The 13,404-nt window shown below is 38.3% G+C and overlaps 1 protein-coding gene across 1 annotated transcript in view; it reads left to right on the forward strand.

The window, feature by feature from the left end:
* Positions 1-13,404, forward strand: part of Tmeff1 (transmembrane protein with EGF like and two follistatin like domains 1) — an 82,899-nt gene that overhangs the window by 13,901 nt on the left and 55,594 nt on the right. Inside the window, exon 2 of the mRNA XM_070010791.1 lies at positions 9,925-10,034. Within this exon, the coding sequence (XP_069866892.1) occupies positions 9,925-10,034 (110 nt within the window). The remainder of the gene's footprint in view (positions 1-9,924; positions 10,035-13,404) is intronic.

Below are 13,404 nucleotides of genomic sequence, written 5' to 3' on the forward strand. Positions count from 1 at the left end.
TTGAACTGAGATCTTCAGATCTCAGCCTCCTAAGTAGCTTGGATTACAGGTGTAATCTACTAGTGCCTGGCTTCTGAACTCATTTTTTTTTTTTTTTTTTTTTTGCCAGTCGTGGGGCCTGAACTCTGGGCCTGGGCACTGTCCCTCAGCTCTTCAGCTCAAGGCTAGCACTCTACCTTGAGCTACAGCACCACTTCTGGCTTTTTCTACTTATGTGGTCCTGAGGACCTCATACATGCAAGGCAAGCACTGAGCCACCTTCCCAGCCCTGAACTCATTTTAAAAATAACTTCTTTCCCCCATCTTTTTAGAGTGGTTTAAGGTACTCTTTAGGTAGTAGTATACTGTGTTTATTCCTTTTAGTTAATTGCATAACTGTTTCTTAACAATTCAATGAAATATACATATTTTCTTTTCTCCTTTTTGTTCACTTCTTTCTCCTAGTCTGTCTGCCCTCTCTTCCTTCCTTCCTCCCTCCTTCCTACCCTCTCTTTCTCATTCTCTCTCTTCTCCCTCTCTCTCTCCTTCTCTCTTCTCGCTCTCCCTTCCTCCTTCCTTCCCTCCTTCCCTCCCTCCCTCCTTCCTTCCTTCCTCTTCCTGTTCCTCTTCCTGTTCCCCTTTCTCTTGTGTCTACATTTATTTGTTAAATTTTTATGTATTAGGTGGATGATTGGATGGCGCATTGACTCTACTGAAAAATTCTAAAGATGTATCTGCTGTAAAATATGAATAGGATTATAACTATATGTATAGCTTTATAACTTCTTTTTCTGACTTCACAAGGGGTCTTGATCTTCTTTCTGTTCCACTACACATTTCTACCACATACTTGAATGTCTGCGTTGTGTTTTATCAATAATTTATGTAATTAATTCCCAACAGATGGACATTTAGATTGGTTTCCACTTTACTGTTGTAAAAAAAAAATGTTTGCAAGCAACTAGAATCCCAGCTTACTTGGGAGGTAAAGGAAGAAGGATCTCTTGAGCCTAGAAGTTCTAGGCCAGCTCATAGCCAGATCCTGTTTCAGAAAATGAGCCAAATAGTGACAATGTTGTGCATATGTTTTGTGTATGCTTTTTCTTTTTCTCCATCATTTCGTAGAACTGGAATTGTTGGATAAAAGAATAAAGACAGAATTTTAATGCATATGAGAGGTTTGCTATAGCTGGTTTGAATTTTGATTCCCCCCCCCACCTTTTCTCTACATAATAAAGAAAAATAGCAGCAATACTTAATAGCGCCTCTAAATGCCTCTCATACCTCTCATAGGAGAGAGAGGCTGCTATTGTCTCTGCTTTAGATGCTGGACATAGTTAATGACCAAGGTCCCACAACTGGTAAGAGGGAAAGCCAGGATCTCAAACCATGGTGCTTCCTAAAAACACCAAATTATGATACATGTTCATTTGCAGTTTGTCTCACAATTGTTTCCCAAATTAAAATAGCATCATTGGTGTATCTGATTTTTATTAGGAAGGATAATTCACATCAAATAAAATCCACTGCAGTATGCCATTTAGTGGCTTTTATACATTCACACTGTTGTGCAACCATCATCATTATCTACTATCTAAGAACATTTCCATCACCCAGAAAGAATCTCTGTTACTGTTAACCATCAGTCCTATTATCCCCACCCTGTTTCCTGGCAACCACATAGAGACTTTGTGTCTCTATGGCCTTGTGAGATCTGGATATTTGATATAAACCAAACTGTACATATGTAGCTTTTTTATGCCTGACTTCTTTCTCTTAGCATAATATTTTCAAGGTTTTCTCATGCTGTAGCATGTACTTTTGTTGTTGTTGTTGTTGTGTTGTTCTGATTTAAAAAGTAGTATTAGCTGGGCTCCAGTGGCGAATGCCTGCAAATCTGAATGAGATCTGAGGGTTGAGGTTTGAAGCGAGCCCAGGTATAAAGTCTGTGAGACTTCAATGACCAAAAAAAGCTCAGGGATTGCTTCCAGACCCTCAGTTCAAGCCTTAGGATTGGAGCACCTGCATGTGCATGCATGCATGCATGCACACACACACAAACACACACACAGACTCACACACAAGGAAAAAGTAATATAATGGATCAAGAGTGGTGGCTCATGCTTATAATCCGGGTTACTCAGGAGGTAGAGACAGGGAGATTATAAAATCTCTTTATCTCAACTAATAAACTGAGCATGGTGTTTTACAGATGTAATCCTAGTTATGAGGGAAATATAGCTCAGAAGATCTTTGTCAGAGTCTTGTCTGGGCAAAACACATGAGACCTATGTAAAAATTAACCTAAAGGAACAAGGGCTAGAGGCATGGCTTAAGTGCCGGGACACTTGTCTAAGACATTTGGACATTGAATTCAAACACTGCTACTGAAAAAAAAAAAGTAATAATGACTGTAAAACTCAACACAGTTCAGGAGAATACAGAATAATGAAGGAACTTCAGATTCTACCAACAGATAATTAGTTCATTTGATATATATACTTTCTAGTTTATTTTTTTATTTTTATTTTATTTTTTGTTGGTCGTGGGGGCTGAACTCCAGGCCTGGGCACTGTCCCTCAGCTTTTCAGCTCAAGGCTAGCACTCTACCACTTGAGCCACAGTGCTACTTCTGGCTTTTTCTGTTTATGTGGTGCTGAGGAATCAAATCCAGGGCCTCATGCATGGGAGGCAAGCACTCTACCACTGAGTCACCTTCCCAGTCCCACTTTCTAATTTTTTCAAATTCTTATAAACATTAAAAAAAAAGCTGAGTTATACTCCTTTTTTCCTCCTCTGCAGTGGGGATGGAACCCCACCATGTTTGTTATATATTTTAAAAAATCTGCCCTTAGCTGGGTACTGGTGGCTCACATCTGTAACCCTAGTTACTCAGGAGGTTGAGATGTAAAGATCTGTGTTCAAAGCCTACCTGGTCCAGAAAGTTTGTGAGACCTCATCTCCAATTAACCACTAGAAAACCAGAAGTGGCGCTGTGGCTCAATGAGGTAGAGTGCTGATCTTGAACACAAAGAGCTCAGGGATAGTGCCCAGGCCCCGAGTTCAAGCCCCAGGACTGAAAAAAAAAAAACAAAAGAAAATGAAAGACAAGGAAAGAAAATGGTAATGTTGTGTGTGTGTCAGGAAATTGATTTGTCACCATTATTTTAATAATCCTCAGAATGGATTTGGTTTTTGGATCTGTGAGAAGGAAGTATATAGGTTTCCTAGGTTAATATCAGAACCAGGGGATCAGAAATGGGAAGCAGGGGAACACGTCACTGGTGGGCATCCTTGGTGATCACTGGATGCATCTGGAAGGTTCTTGGGTACCTCTGCTACGGAGCTGGGGCTCAGGTCTGTTCTTCCACCCCACCCAGCCATGGGTGGGTGTGGTTGTCCTCCCTTTCACCTTGCCTGGAGCATCCTGACACCAGCACTTAGATTTGAAGGAGGTGGGTGTGGGGGTGGGTTGACAGGATTCACTGTGCTTTTTGACAAAGAGTGGTTTGGCAAGTACCTTGCAGAATGGATGACAAATATCAGAGTCAGATAATTGTGTGGCAGATGTGAGTTTCCTTTCTTTAAATATTGCTTAGAGAAGTTTTACTCATCAGTGCTCTTACTGCATTTTAATATTAATACGAACTGCTTTTGGTTTTGTATTATGAAATGCTAAGATTATTTCCCCTCACATCGCAATAGTAGAAGGTAAATGTTGCAGTAGGAATATTTTAGTAAACAAGGTGAAGGAAATTAAATTTCTAGCTTTCTTGTTGAGGCTTGATATTAGCTTTTATTAAATCTATTGCTTGGTTTATCCTGAATTTTATTTTCAGTGATTTGTGTCATTAACAGTGCCCCTTTGGCGGGTTGGGAGTTGAAGTCATGTTTAGGGAAAGAAAGTAGGTCTTTGTTGTGCTCTGTGCCTACTTGTTCTAAGCACAGTTGCTTTTGAATACATGATGTCATCTAATCATTACAATGCAAGGGAAATAATTATTTTATGGCTAACATTGACCTCCAAACTCAGGCATGGCCCATTATGGAGCAAACTGTGTCTAGGGTGGTTTGCAATTACATCCCCCCTCTTCCCCCATAGCCAATATAAAGGGCCGTCTTGGTTTAAGGAATAGGGGAGGGGAAGGGCTAATGATGAACTTGAAAGAGGATTAAGATGGTAGGTGTAATTGGTTTGCATATGTGAAAATAGAACAGTGAAACCTGTTGAAATTGTTTAGGGAAGAGTAGGTGGGATACAGGAAAGTAATGGGGGTGTCATTGATTAGGATATACTGTATGCATGTGTCAAGATGTTAACAACCAAAACTCCCCTTGTACAATTATTAAAAGTAGTAATCAGCATAAACCCTTGCAAGAGAGAAAATATCACCCATTGTTCAACTGGTGTAACATGTTTTGTTTTTTCCTAGTTAAATTTTCCCCTCTCTCTCCCTCTTTCCCTCTCTCTCCCTCTCTCCCTGTTTAAGTGTAGCTAGGTAAATAGAATAACCTGGATTATATAAATGGGTTTCTCTTTTTTATTCTAACATTCATATATTCATAGTAGTATGTTATATAACATACATCTTTAAGTTGCTATATAGTGTTTCATGATTATACCACACCATACTGTGATTTTTAAATACTTTAAATGTCTTTGCTGGTTTCAGCAAATGTTGTTCAGTGACTGTCAGGTACGGGTTGGGGCATAAGCGAGGTTTATTTTGGGAGTGATCTCATCAGATTGGACTGGTGTGATTTTCCTGAAAAAAAAAGGACAGATTTCTCCAGATCTTACTAACATCTAGGTAATGAGTCTAAGCACATTTAAATTTTGTTTTTTAAGCACAGGTAAACAATCTGAACATAACTTGTTGAGTTAATAAAGGATGAGTCTAAAGAGGAGTGAAAGATTTCTGCATGTGTTAGGCTTTCCTCAGTGTTAATTTATTGACTTTCCTTAGTGGTTTTCTGGAGATGGGAAGGCTGAGGCAGGTGGCATGGCTTCAGTGAAGTTGGGAACACTGAGTTTGAATGCTTAAAGTTGAGGATGTGTGCTGGTGTACTGAGAGGGAACAAGATGACATAATAGTGGCGGAGGGTAGGGCATTTTTATTTTAGTAGGAACCCTCTTGTCATGATAAACAGAATTCTGTGGGTAGTCACACACACAAACACACACAAGTTGTAGATCCATGTAACATTTTATTTTAACTGAAAAACATGTAAGTATATACTTATTAATATTTTGAAGACAGATCCAGAAGTTTTCATTGAAGGTAGCCAATTCTGGAATAAAACATTTATAATGAGCTTCTTAAGGACTTGTGGATGCTAAATTGTGAATGAATGTAACAGCCATTGCTTTTAAAGGCAGCTTACTTTTTTCCCCACTCTTCAATTTAGCTTTCATAGAAGCAATTTATTCTCACTCATACGAAATGTTGAAATTATAATCATAGTAACAAAGAGAGTGGATATAACTAGTCTGGACAATGTATTGAAACACAAGAACATCTGCCTTGGTTGGCGCTAAGGGCTCCAAGGACGCTAGAGAGTGACTGAGTGGCCTTTGTAGATCCTTGTGCCTGAGACATTGGTGGTGGGTTTTAGGAGAACTCAGGTTCTCAGGTTTGCATTAATCTGATGAAGCTGGAGATACATCTGAGTGTTATAGTCATGGGCTGGACAGTAGGTAAAGGATAAAGGAGTGAGCCAATGGGAAGTGGTCAGAGTTGAGGGGATAATGGACATTGCTGTTTTAGAAGGGGAAGCAGGAATGTCAACTGCTCTAGAAAGATCAAAAAAAGAATTGGAAGACAAGAAATAAAAGCTTTTGACCAAAAATTCCACTTGGACATGATAAATTAAACAGCAAGACTAAAGGAGGTTATTATTAGGAGAGGATCACAAGGACTAATAGCTATGTGCATATGATCATATGAAATGATACTTATTGAAATGAACTCCAAGAAATTGAAACAAGAAGTTTTTTTTAACTGTACAGTTTTCAGTTCTTCCCTACCACCCCGCCCCCCGTTTTTTCCCTTTTGTTGCGGTTCTTTATTTCTGTACCCTTTGTCTTGTATGTAAGTTTATCTGAGGGAAGGGGAAGCACAGAAATGGAGGGACAAAGGGTGAACTATCAGCAGTGATAGTCACTAGAAATGAGCTGTATAACTTGGGAAGGAAGGGGGGTCAGGAGGGAAAAATTGGGAGAAAATGAGGGAGGGGTGACACTATGTACTAATGTACTAATTACCTGACTTCTGTAACTGTAATACCTCTGTACATCACCTTTACAATAAAATTAATAAAAAAGAAAAGCTTTTGAAGTTGGGTGCCACTTGCTCATATCTGTAATCCTAGCTACTTACTGAGATCTGTAAATTTGGGTTCAGAACTAGCCTGAGCAGGAAAGTCTGTGAAACTCTGACCTCCAGTTAACCAACAAAAAGCCAGAGGTGGAGGTATGGCTGAAGTGTGTAGAGCATCAGCCTTGAACAAAAAAGCCAAGGAAGAACATGGAGCTCTGAGTTCAAGTCCTAGTTTTGGTACTTTCCCTCCTCGGGGCGCCCCCCCTCCCCCGCAAATAATAGTAAGCTTTTAAATCTTTAGGTGGCTGCATTGGACTTGAAGTAAAACAGAGGAAGTCAGATTCTTTAGGAGTGAAGGCATTTTTGTGGCTGGGGCCTCTACTTTGAAACCTAGGTCAACATAAACCCAGAGTTGATGTATTTAGGTGTTTCCACTGAAACAGGCAATAGCTGTGGTAAAATACTGAGTGAGCACTTGGAGACTGCTGCGTATTTGACACATGACTGCGTTATACAATCACATGTAAACAAAATCGTTTCCATTTTTCGCAGTGCTTTTTTTTTTTTTTTGGGTCCAGTCGTGAGGCCTGAACTCTGGACCTGGGCGCTGTCCCTCAGCTCTTCAGCTCAAGGCTAGCACTCTACCACTTGAGCCACAGTGTCACTTCCGGTTTTTTTCTTTTTGCTTATGTGGTGCTGAGGAATCGAACCCAGGGCCTCATGCATGCAAGGCAAGCGCTCTACCACTGAGCCACCTTTTTTTTTTTTTTTTTAAATTTTATTTTATTTTATTTGAGAACATACTGTACAGAGGGGTTACAATTACATGGGCAGGATAATGCATACATTTCTTACCAAGCATTGCAGCCTCCTCCTTTGTTTACCCTTCACCTCCCTTCCCAGCCTCCCCCCTCCCCCCCACCCAATCATACCCCCCTCCCCCTCCACACCGACATTGTAAAGCTGGTTTTGACATGACATTTTGTACTTCTCATTGTTGCAACAGGTCCACCTGAATCCTTAAACGACTTGTTTGTCCCCATCTCCTCCACATGTTATACTGACATCAAATATAGTGAAAGCGGGGGTTACACTGTGGGGGAGGGACATACAAAGCAACAAAGAAATAATCTTATAAATGCGTTAGAAACACATGCATGAAAGAAACGAAAACATTAAAATACATATTTAAGGGTTCATTTTCCTAACATCACATTAACTGACCTTTTCCGCTTGACTCATACCTATACTAGATATTGCAAATAAGGGAAACCATGGGACCTATGTTTCTTTGGGCCTGGCTTACTTCACTTAATATAATTTTTTCCAAATCTTTCCATTTCCTAACACTGAGCCACCTTTTTTGACTGGGGCCGATTTTGCCTCTGAGGGGACCTTGGGTAAAATCTGAGGACAGTTTGGCTGGTATTCCTGGGGTGGTCATCCTGGGATCTAGGGCTGGATACCAGGGATACCATCCTCCGATACACTGGGTAGTTCTAGAATTACCTGGCCTCTAATGTCTATTAATACCCAGATTAAGAAGTCTGGAGTTCAACGGTAACCTGTTAAAAAGCTTACTCCCTTTTGGTCTCTTTAAGGGTTAGCTACACAGAACTACCTTCTATTTACGACAGGATGGCTGACAGTCATACACTCTGGATAGAAGTGTTGAACTACAGCCTGCATTTGCGAAATTAGGCAGCTCTTGATCCCAGTAAACAGGGCTCCTACCCCTGGGGTGCATTGTTTCCAAGCTTTGCAGTGCTAATGAAATTTGAGACAGGTTTTGCATTTTGAGAATTAGATGATGGGCAGATTTGCAACCAGAGCTAAATATTGTTGCCCTAAGCCACTCTGTTGAGTGCTTTTTTGTGTAAAATATTTCTGTTTGGTGAGAGTTGATTCTTGAGGACCTTGGTAATGCCTCATCTATTTTGCTGAATTTCCATTTGGGGCTTGAGAAGGCAGGTGTGTAATCAGGCTCATCATTGACAGGTAGCAGAGTGGCCCTCTTGACTCCTGGCAGTCTACAAAGTACTCAAAAAGGCATTCCAGAAAAGTCACCTCCAGAATAGAATCCTTCTGAGTGATTTGAGCTAAGATCTTAGTGCCCACATTTGTCAGGAGGCAGGGCACCACGGAGTTGGTGCTCTGGTGTTTACAGATTTGTAAACAAGGGATATACTGTAGACAATAAAAACTTAAGACTTCTGCTTAGAAATATTTACCTTAATTAGAAACCACAGGCAATACCTGTCTAAGGATTGAATTTCAGTGTATGTGACCTAGATAGGAATAGAATGAAATATGCCTAGTAAGCGGAACCATCAAAATTTCATGAAATAATATAACTTGTCTTAGTCTGTTTCTGTAACTATAACAATACTTGAAGCTGGGTAATTTATAAAGAGAGTTCATTTGGCTCATGGTTCAAGTCTAGAAATAGAGAATAAGTAGGAATAGAGGATTGCTGGGGAAGTGTTTCCTCTTTGCCAAGATGCTGTCAAAATGTAGAATTCAAGAAACCCTGTGTTCCTCAGGCAGTCGGCGGTTAACGTACACTCTGCTTCCACATTCAGCTGATAACCACTGCACTGTATTTTTTTTCTTGCAAGCTTTGTTTTGTGTATTGCATTTGTTGTTGTTAAGACTCATTTCTAATAGAGAAGATATAAAAGTTGTTCTGCAGTGATTTCTCCTAATTCGATGTGATTGGCAACTTTACTTAGCACTTACTTTAAGCAATGTATTTGGTGCTGAGAAAGCTTAATGTGAGTCTTCTAAGCACAAGACTCATAATCTTGGAGCAAGAGCAGAATCATCTCAGAACCATATTCTATCATATGGGTTGTATTTGCTGTGGTGGAGTAAAATTATTGAAAATCTTGAAGTCTAGCAAAAGTTTGTACCCCTTTAATTCTGAGTTCATAAATGTTCCATATATATATATGTACATATATATATATAGTATGAAACTCAAGTTCACTTAATTCTTTTGAATTTAAAATTATTAGTCTAGAATGAACACTGACCAATTAAAATTTATTCTGAGTATAAAAAGAAGATCTGATTCTTTTTTGCCTGACCTCCTTCCCTTCCTTTCCCTTCTCTGTCCCCTTCCCCAGCCCCCCACTCTTCCCTCTTTCCCCCTCCTCTTTCCCCTTCCTCTTTCACTTTCCCTCCCCTTCACTTTCCATTTCCTCTTTCCCCTTTCCCTCTTCTCCTCTTCCCCTCTCCCTCTTTCCTGTGATGGTGGTTTGAATGCTTTGTGTATGCTTGGCAAATCCTTTATAATCCCCTATATCTGCAATCCTTCCTTAAACTATTCACTAGAGAAATAATCTCATATATTAAGACAAACTATGTTTGTGAATTAAATTCTGAAATTTTGAGTTTCATCTTGGGGTGGGTTCCTTTTAGGTATATGATTATGTAAGATTCTTTTGGGGATATTCTGAACATTTTGTATCCTATAGAGCTTGCCTTTTGTATGTTTTATATACTTTTTGTATATTTTCTTATTATACCATCGGAAGGATTTGTTCTTTTTTATATCTATGCACATTTAAGTGAGAAAAGTCAGATACAAATATATGTATAAAACTGTTTTCTTCTCTTGCAGAGTTAAATATGAGAGAGTCTGTTGTAAGAGTCTGTGATGAGTCTTCATGTAAATATGGAGGAGTCTGTAAAGAAGATGGAGATGGTTTGAAATGTGCATGCCAATTTCAGGTGAGGAACCTGAGCCTGTTTTAAATTTTCAAGCATTTCCCATAGTTCATAATTCTGTATTTTTCATCTTAAAATGTGCTTATAGCACCGTGAACTCTATAAAAAAGCTGGGTTCACAACCCACCTGTTCTTGTGGTAAGATGCTATTGCTCTGTTACTTGTGCTTGCCATGCTTTGATCCTGGAGTTCAAGAGGACAAACTGGCAATGACAGGTAGAAAAATACTAAGATTCTATCCAGATATAAGATGTAATTGCCACTGAAGGGAAATAAGCTACAGGTTACATTAGAGGCTTTAAATTTTTAAAAAAAAATAATCTTTTTTTCTTCAATTCTCATTTCTTGTTCTCATCTTTTAGAATGTGACTGGTTTGGAACCTCAGGGACTGTGTCAGGGTTACAGTTGGACTAGAAAGTGGACCCTTTGACTAAGAGCATGGATGTCTTTACCCTACCAGTGCTGTTTGAGTAATTTGATTATCTGAAAAAGTAAAAGAAAGGAAGGGTGTTATATCCAATTCTTCCTTTTTGTTTGTTAGTGATTAACTTATAATTTGGCTTCTTACAAAGTGATTCCTGACTCATAATTTAAGATGAGATGAAGAAAGAACTAGAATTTTTTTTCACTTATAATCTTGCTCTAAATGTACCTGCCATTTTGCATTTTGCAGAGAAGGAAAGGAGTCAGAAGTTAGGAATAAAAACAGAAGAGAGTAGTATTTCCAGTAACTCCTTGATCTCATGTGACTTTCTATATGATATTCAAAGAAGTTTCTTCCTATCAGTATTCCATTTGAAAAGAGAAGGCACATTCCATACCCTTTCTTAAAATATGGTAATGAAAACCAAAGTTGGAAGGAGGGCTTGAATATGAAACCTCTTTGAAAATCATAAGCCACTGTGGTGTTTATTTTCATGAAAAGAAATGGCCAGTTTATGAGTTGGAGGGAAGGTGGTAGGTTTACTTACTCTTGTCCATCCAGCCAAAGAGGGTCTTCATGGGAGAAGCTTTCTATTCAGTTAAAACTTGTGGGAAGGTTTCTCTTGGGCATTTTCAAAATAGACACCTCCTCCCACATTCATGTAGGGAGCTTCTGGCTGGCTTCCGATCTTTTCTGCCTGCTAGGTGGAGACATCAGTGCCCTTCCATAGAGTTCCTCACGCACAGAAGCTGACTGTATCCACTGGGATAAATCACTGATAATTCAGATTCTTTCCCCCTGGAAAATTCATCATCTCTCTGGCTGCTTTCAAGATGTTCTCTTTACTTTTTTTTTTTTTTAAAGCACAATGAGGTGCTTACATTTGGTTTTCTTTTTATCTTACTTGAAATTGGCTGATCTGAAATCTATAAATTTATGCTACTTATTAACATTAATGAGTTAATTGTTTTTTAGTGTATTTTTCTCTCAAGTCTCTGTTCTAATGAGTTTAGCAACTCATTAGACCTTTCCATATTCCGTTTTTTTTCCTCCTTTTTTCACATTAAATTATTATTTTGTGGACCATTCTTCAGGTTCAACAACTCTTTGGTTATGTCCATTCTTCCTATTTAGTGAGTTTTTAGTTTCATTTTTTTAAATTTCTAGGTTTTATAGCTTATCGGTTGGGATTTCTCATTTTTTTATTCATTACAAGTATATTTATTTGAACACAGATATGAGTACTTTAAAATTTTTCTGCTAAAGGCCAGATAAGGTGATGTTAGGGAAATGAACCCTAAGATATGTATTCAAATGTTTTTTTTTCTTTCATGCGATTGTTTCTAACACATTTATAAGATTATTTCTTTGTTGCTTTGTATGTCCCTCCCCTACAGTATAACCCCTGCTTTCACTGTATTTGATGTCGGTATAATTTGTGGAGGGGAAGGGGAAAAACAAATCGTTTAAATAGGGATACAGGTGGACCCATTGCAACGATGAGATGTACAAGTCGTTATGTCGAAAACGAACTTCACAACTTTGTTGTGGGGGGAGCTGCGGCGTGGGGAGGATTTTGTGGGAGGGGGTGGGGGGAGGATGGGAATGGATGGAAAGGGGAAACAAAGGAGGAGGCTACAATGCTTGATAAGAAATATACTCATTATCTTGCCCATGTAATTGTAACCCCTCTGTACAGTATTTTCACAATTAAAAAAATGCAAAAAAATTTTTTTTCTGCTAAGGTCAATATGTACAACATTTTCTAGGTATTGTTTCTTGGGTGCATTATGTTTATTTTTGTGTCTTATTTAAGAGTATGTTGTCAGAATATTTTTGAATTTATCTATGCATTATATATATGTTATAAATGATATGTATGCTTGAATTCTGTTGTGTTCCTTTGAAGAGAATTGCTAATTTGGGGGTGATAAAATTAATTGAACTTTCCAAACGGTATATTCTATCATTGGCTCAAATTCTCAGTATTTAAATAATCAGTTCATTTCTTTTAAACCCAGTGGAGCTACTTGGAGTCTGTCCCATGTATGGGCCAGAAATTGGTTCTGAGTATGTACTCACAGGTGCTGGGACTCCCCTCTGATTTCTGGAATTTCCTTCCCACTTTGCAGTGGCTGGTTCAGGCAGATCTGAACTAGATCTCTCTTCTGGTTTATCACATCAGAAAGTTTGTCTTTTATCTCCATAGAGATTTAGTGTGAGAAAGTATTCCTTTAATTGCCTTGGTATGGACTTGGGATGCTCATGTTAAAATTCACATCCTCACTAGCAGCAGGGTATTGGATTGCCTGTTTTCTCCCAGAGTAGTGATAGTAGGTTTTTGTCAGTTTGCTTATACTTTGTAAACATGAAAGTAAAAACAAAGCATTTATTTGCATCTGATTACTAGAGAAATTGAAAATATGCTCCTTATTTGTTGATCATTTTTTAAGAACTAGTACTAATGTTATTTCCTGTTTTTTTCATACTTTCTTTTTGGTTTGGGTTGATTGGTAACATATATGTGATTATGGGTGTGTACTGTATATAGTATTTGCTGTGCTGAGCATTTTATATCCATTAACTTATCAACTCCTAGGAGAACCTTCTGTTTTGATGTGCTTTTGAAAAGAGTAATATATACCTGCATTTTAAAAATGTAAAAGAATATATATTGAAAAAAAGGTCTTATAATCCAAACTATCAATTGCTTTTTCTTGTAGGCTATATTTGTTGCTGTTATTTTTTTCCAAAATAGTCTGTGTGTATCTCTTAGGAATATAAATCACTTAATGGTATTTACTTCAGGGGTTGTTACCTCCCATTTCATGTAGATGCAAAAAATAAAAGAATTCTGTAGAGAAAAAGAAGTTACCCTGCTTTCATTATTTTTTATATATTTTTTGTAATACTGTACAGAGGGGTTATAGTTACATGAGTAAGATAAT

The sequence above is a fragment of the Dipodomys merriami genome, unplaced genomic scaffold, assembly GCF_024711535.1.
Source record: "Dipodomys merriami isolate MVZ:Mamm:240054 unplaced genomic scaffold, mDipMer1.0.p SCAF_11, whole genome shotgun sequence".
Classification (NCBI taxonomy): Eukaryota; Metazoa; Chordata; class Mammalia; order Rodentia; family Heteromyidae; genus Dipodomys; species Dipodomys merriami.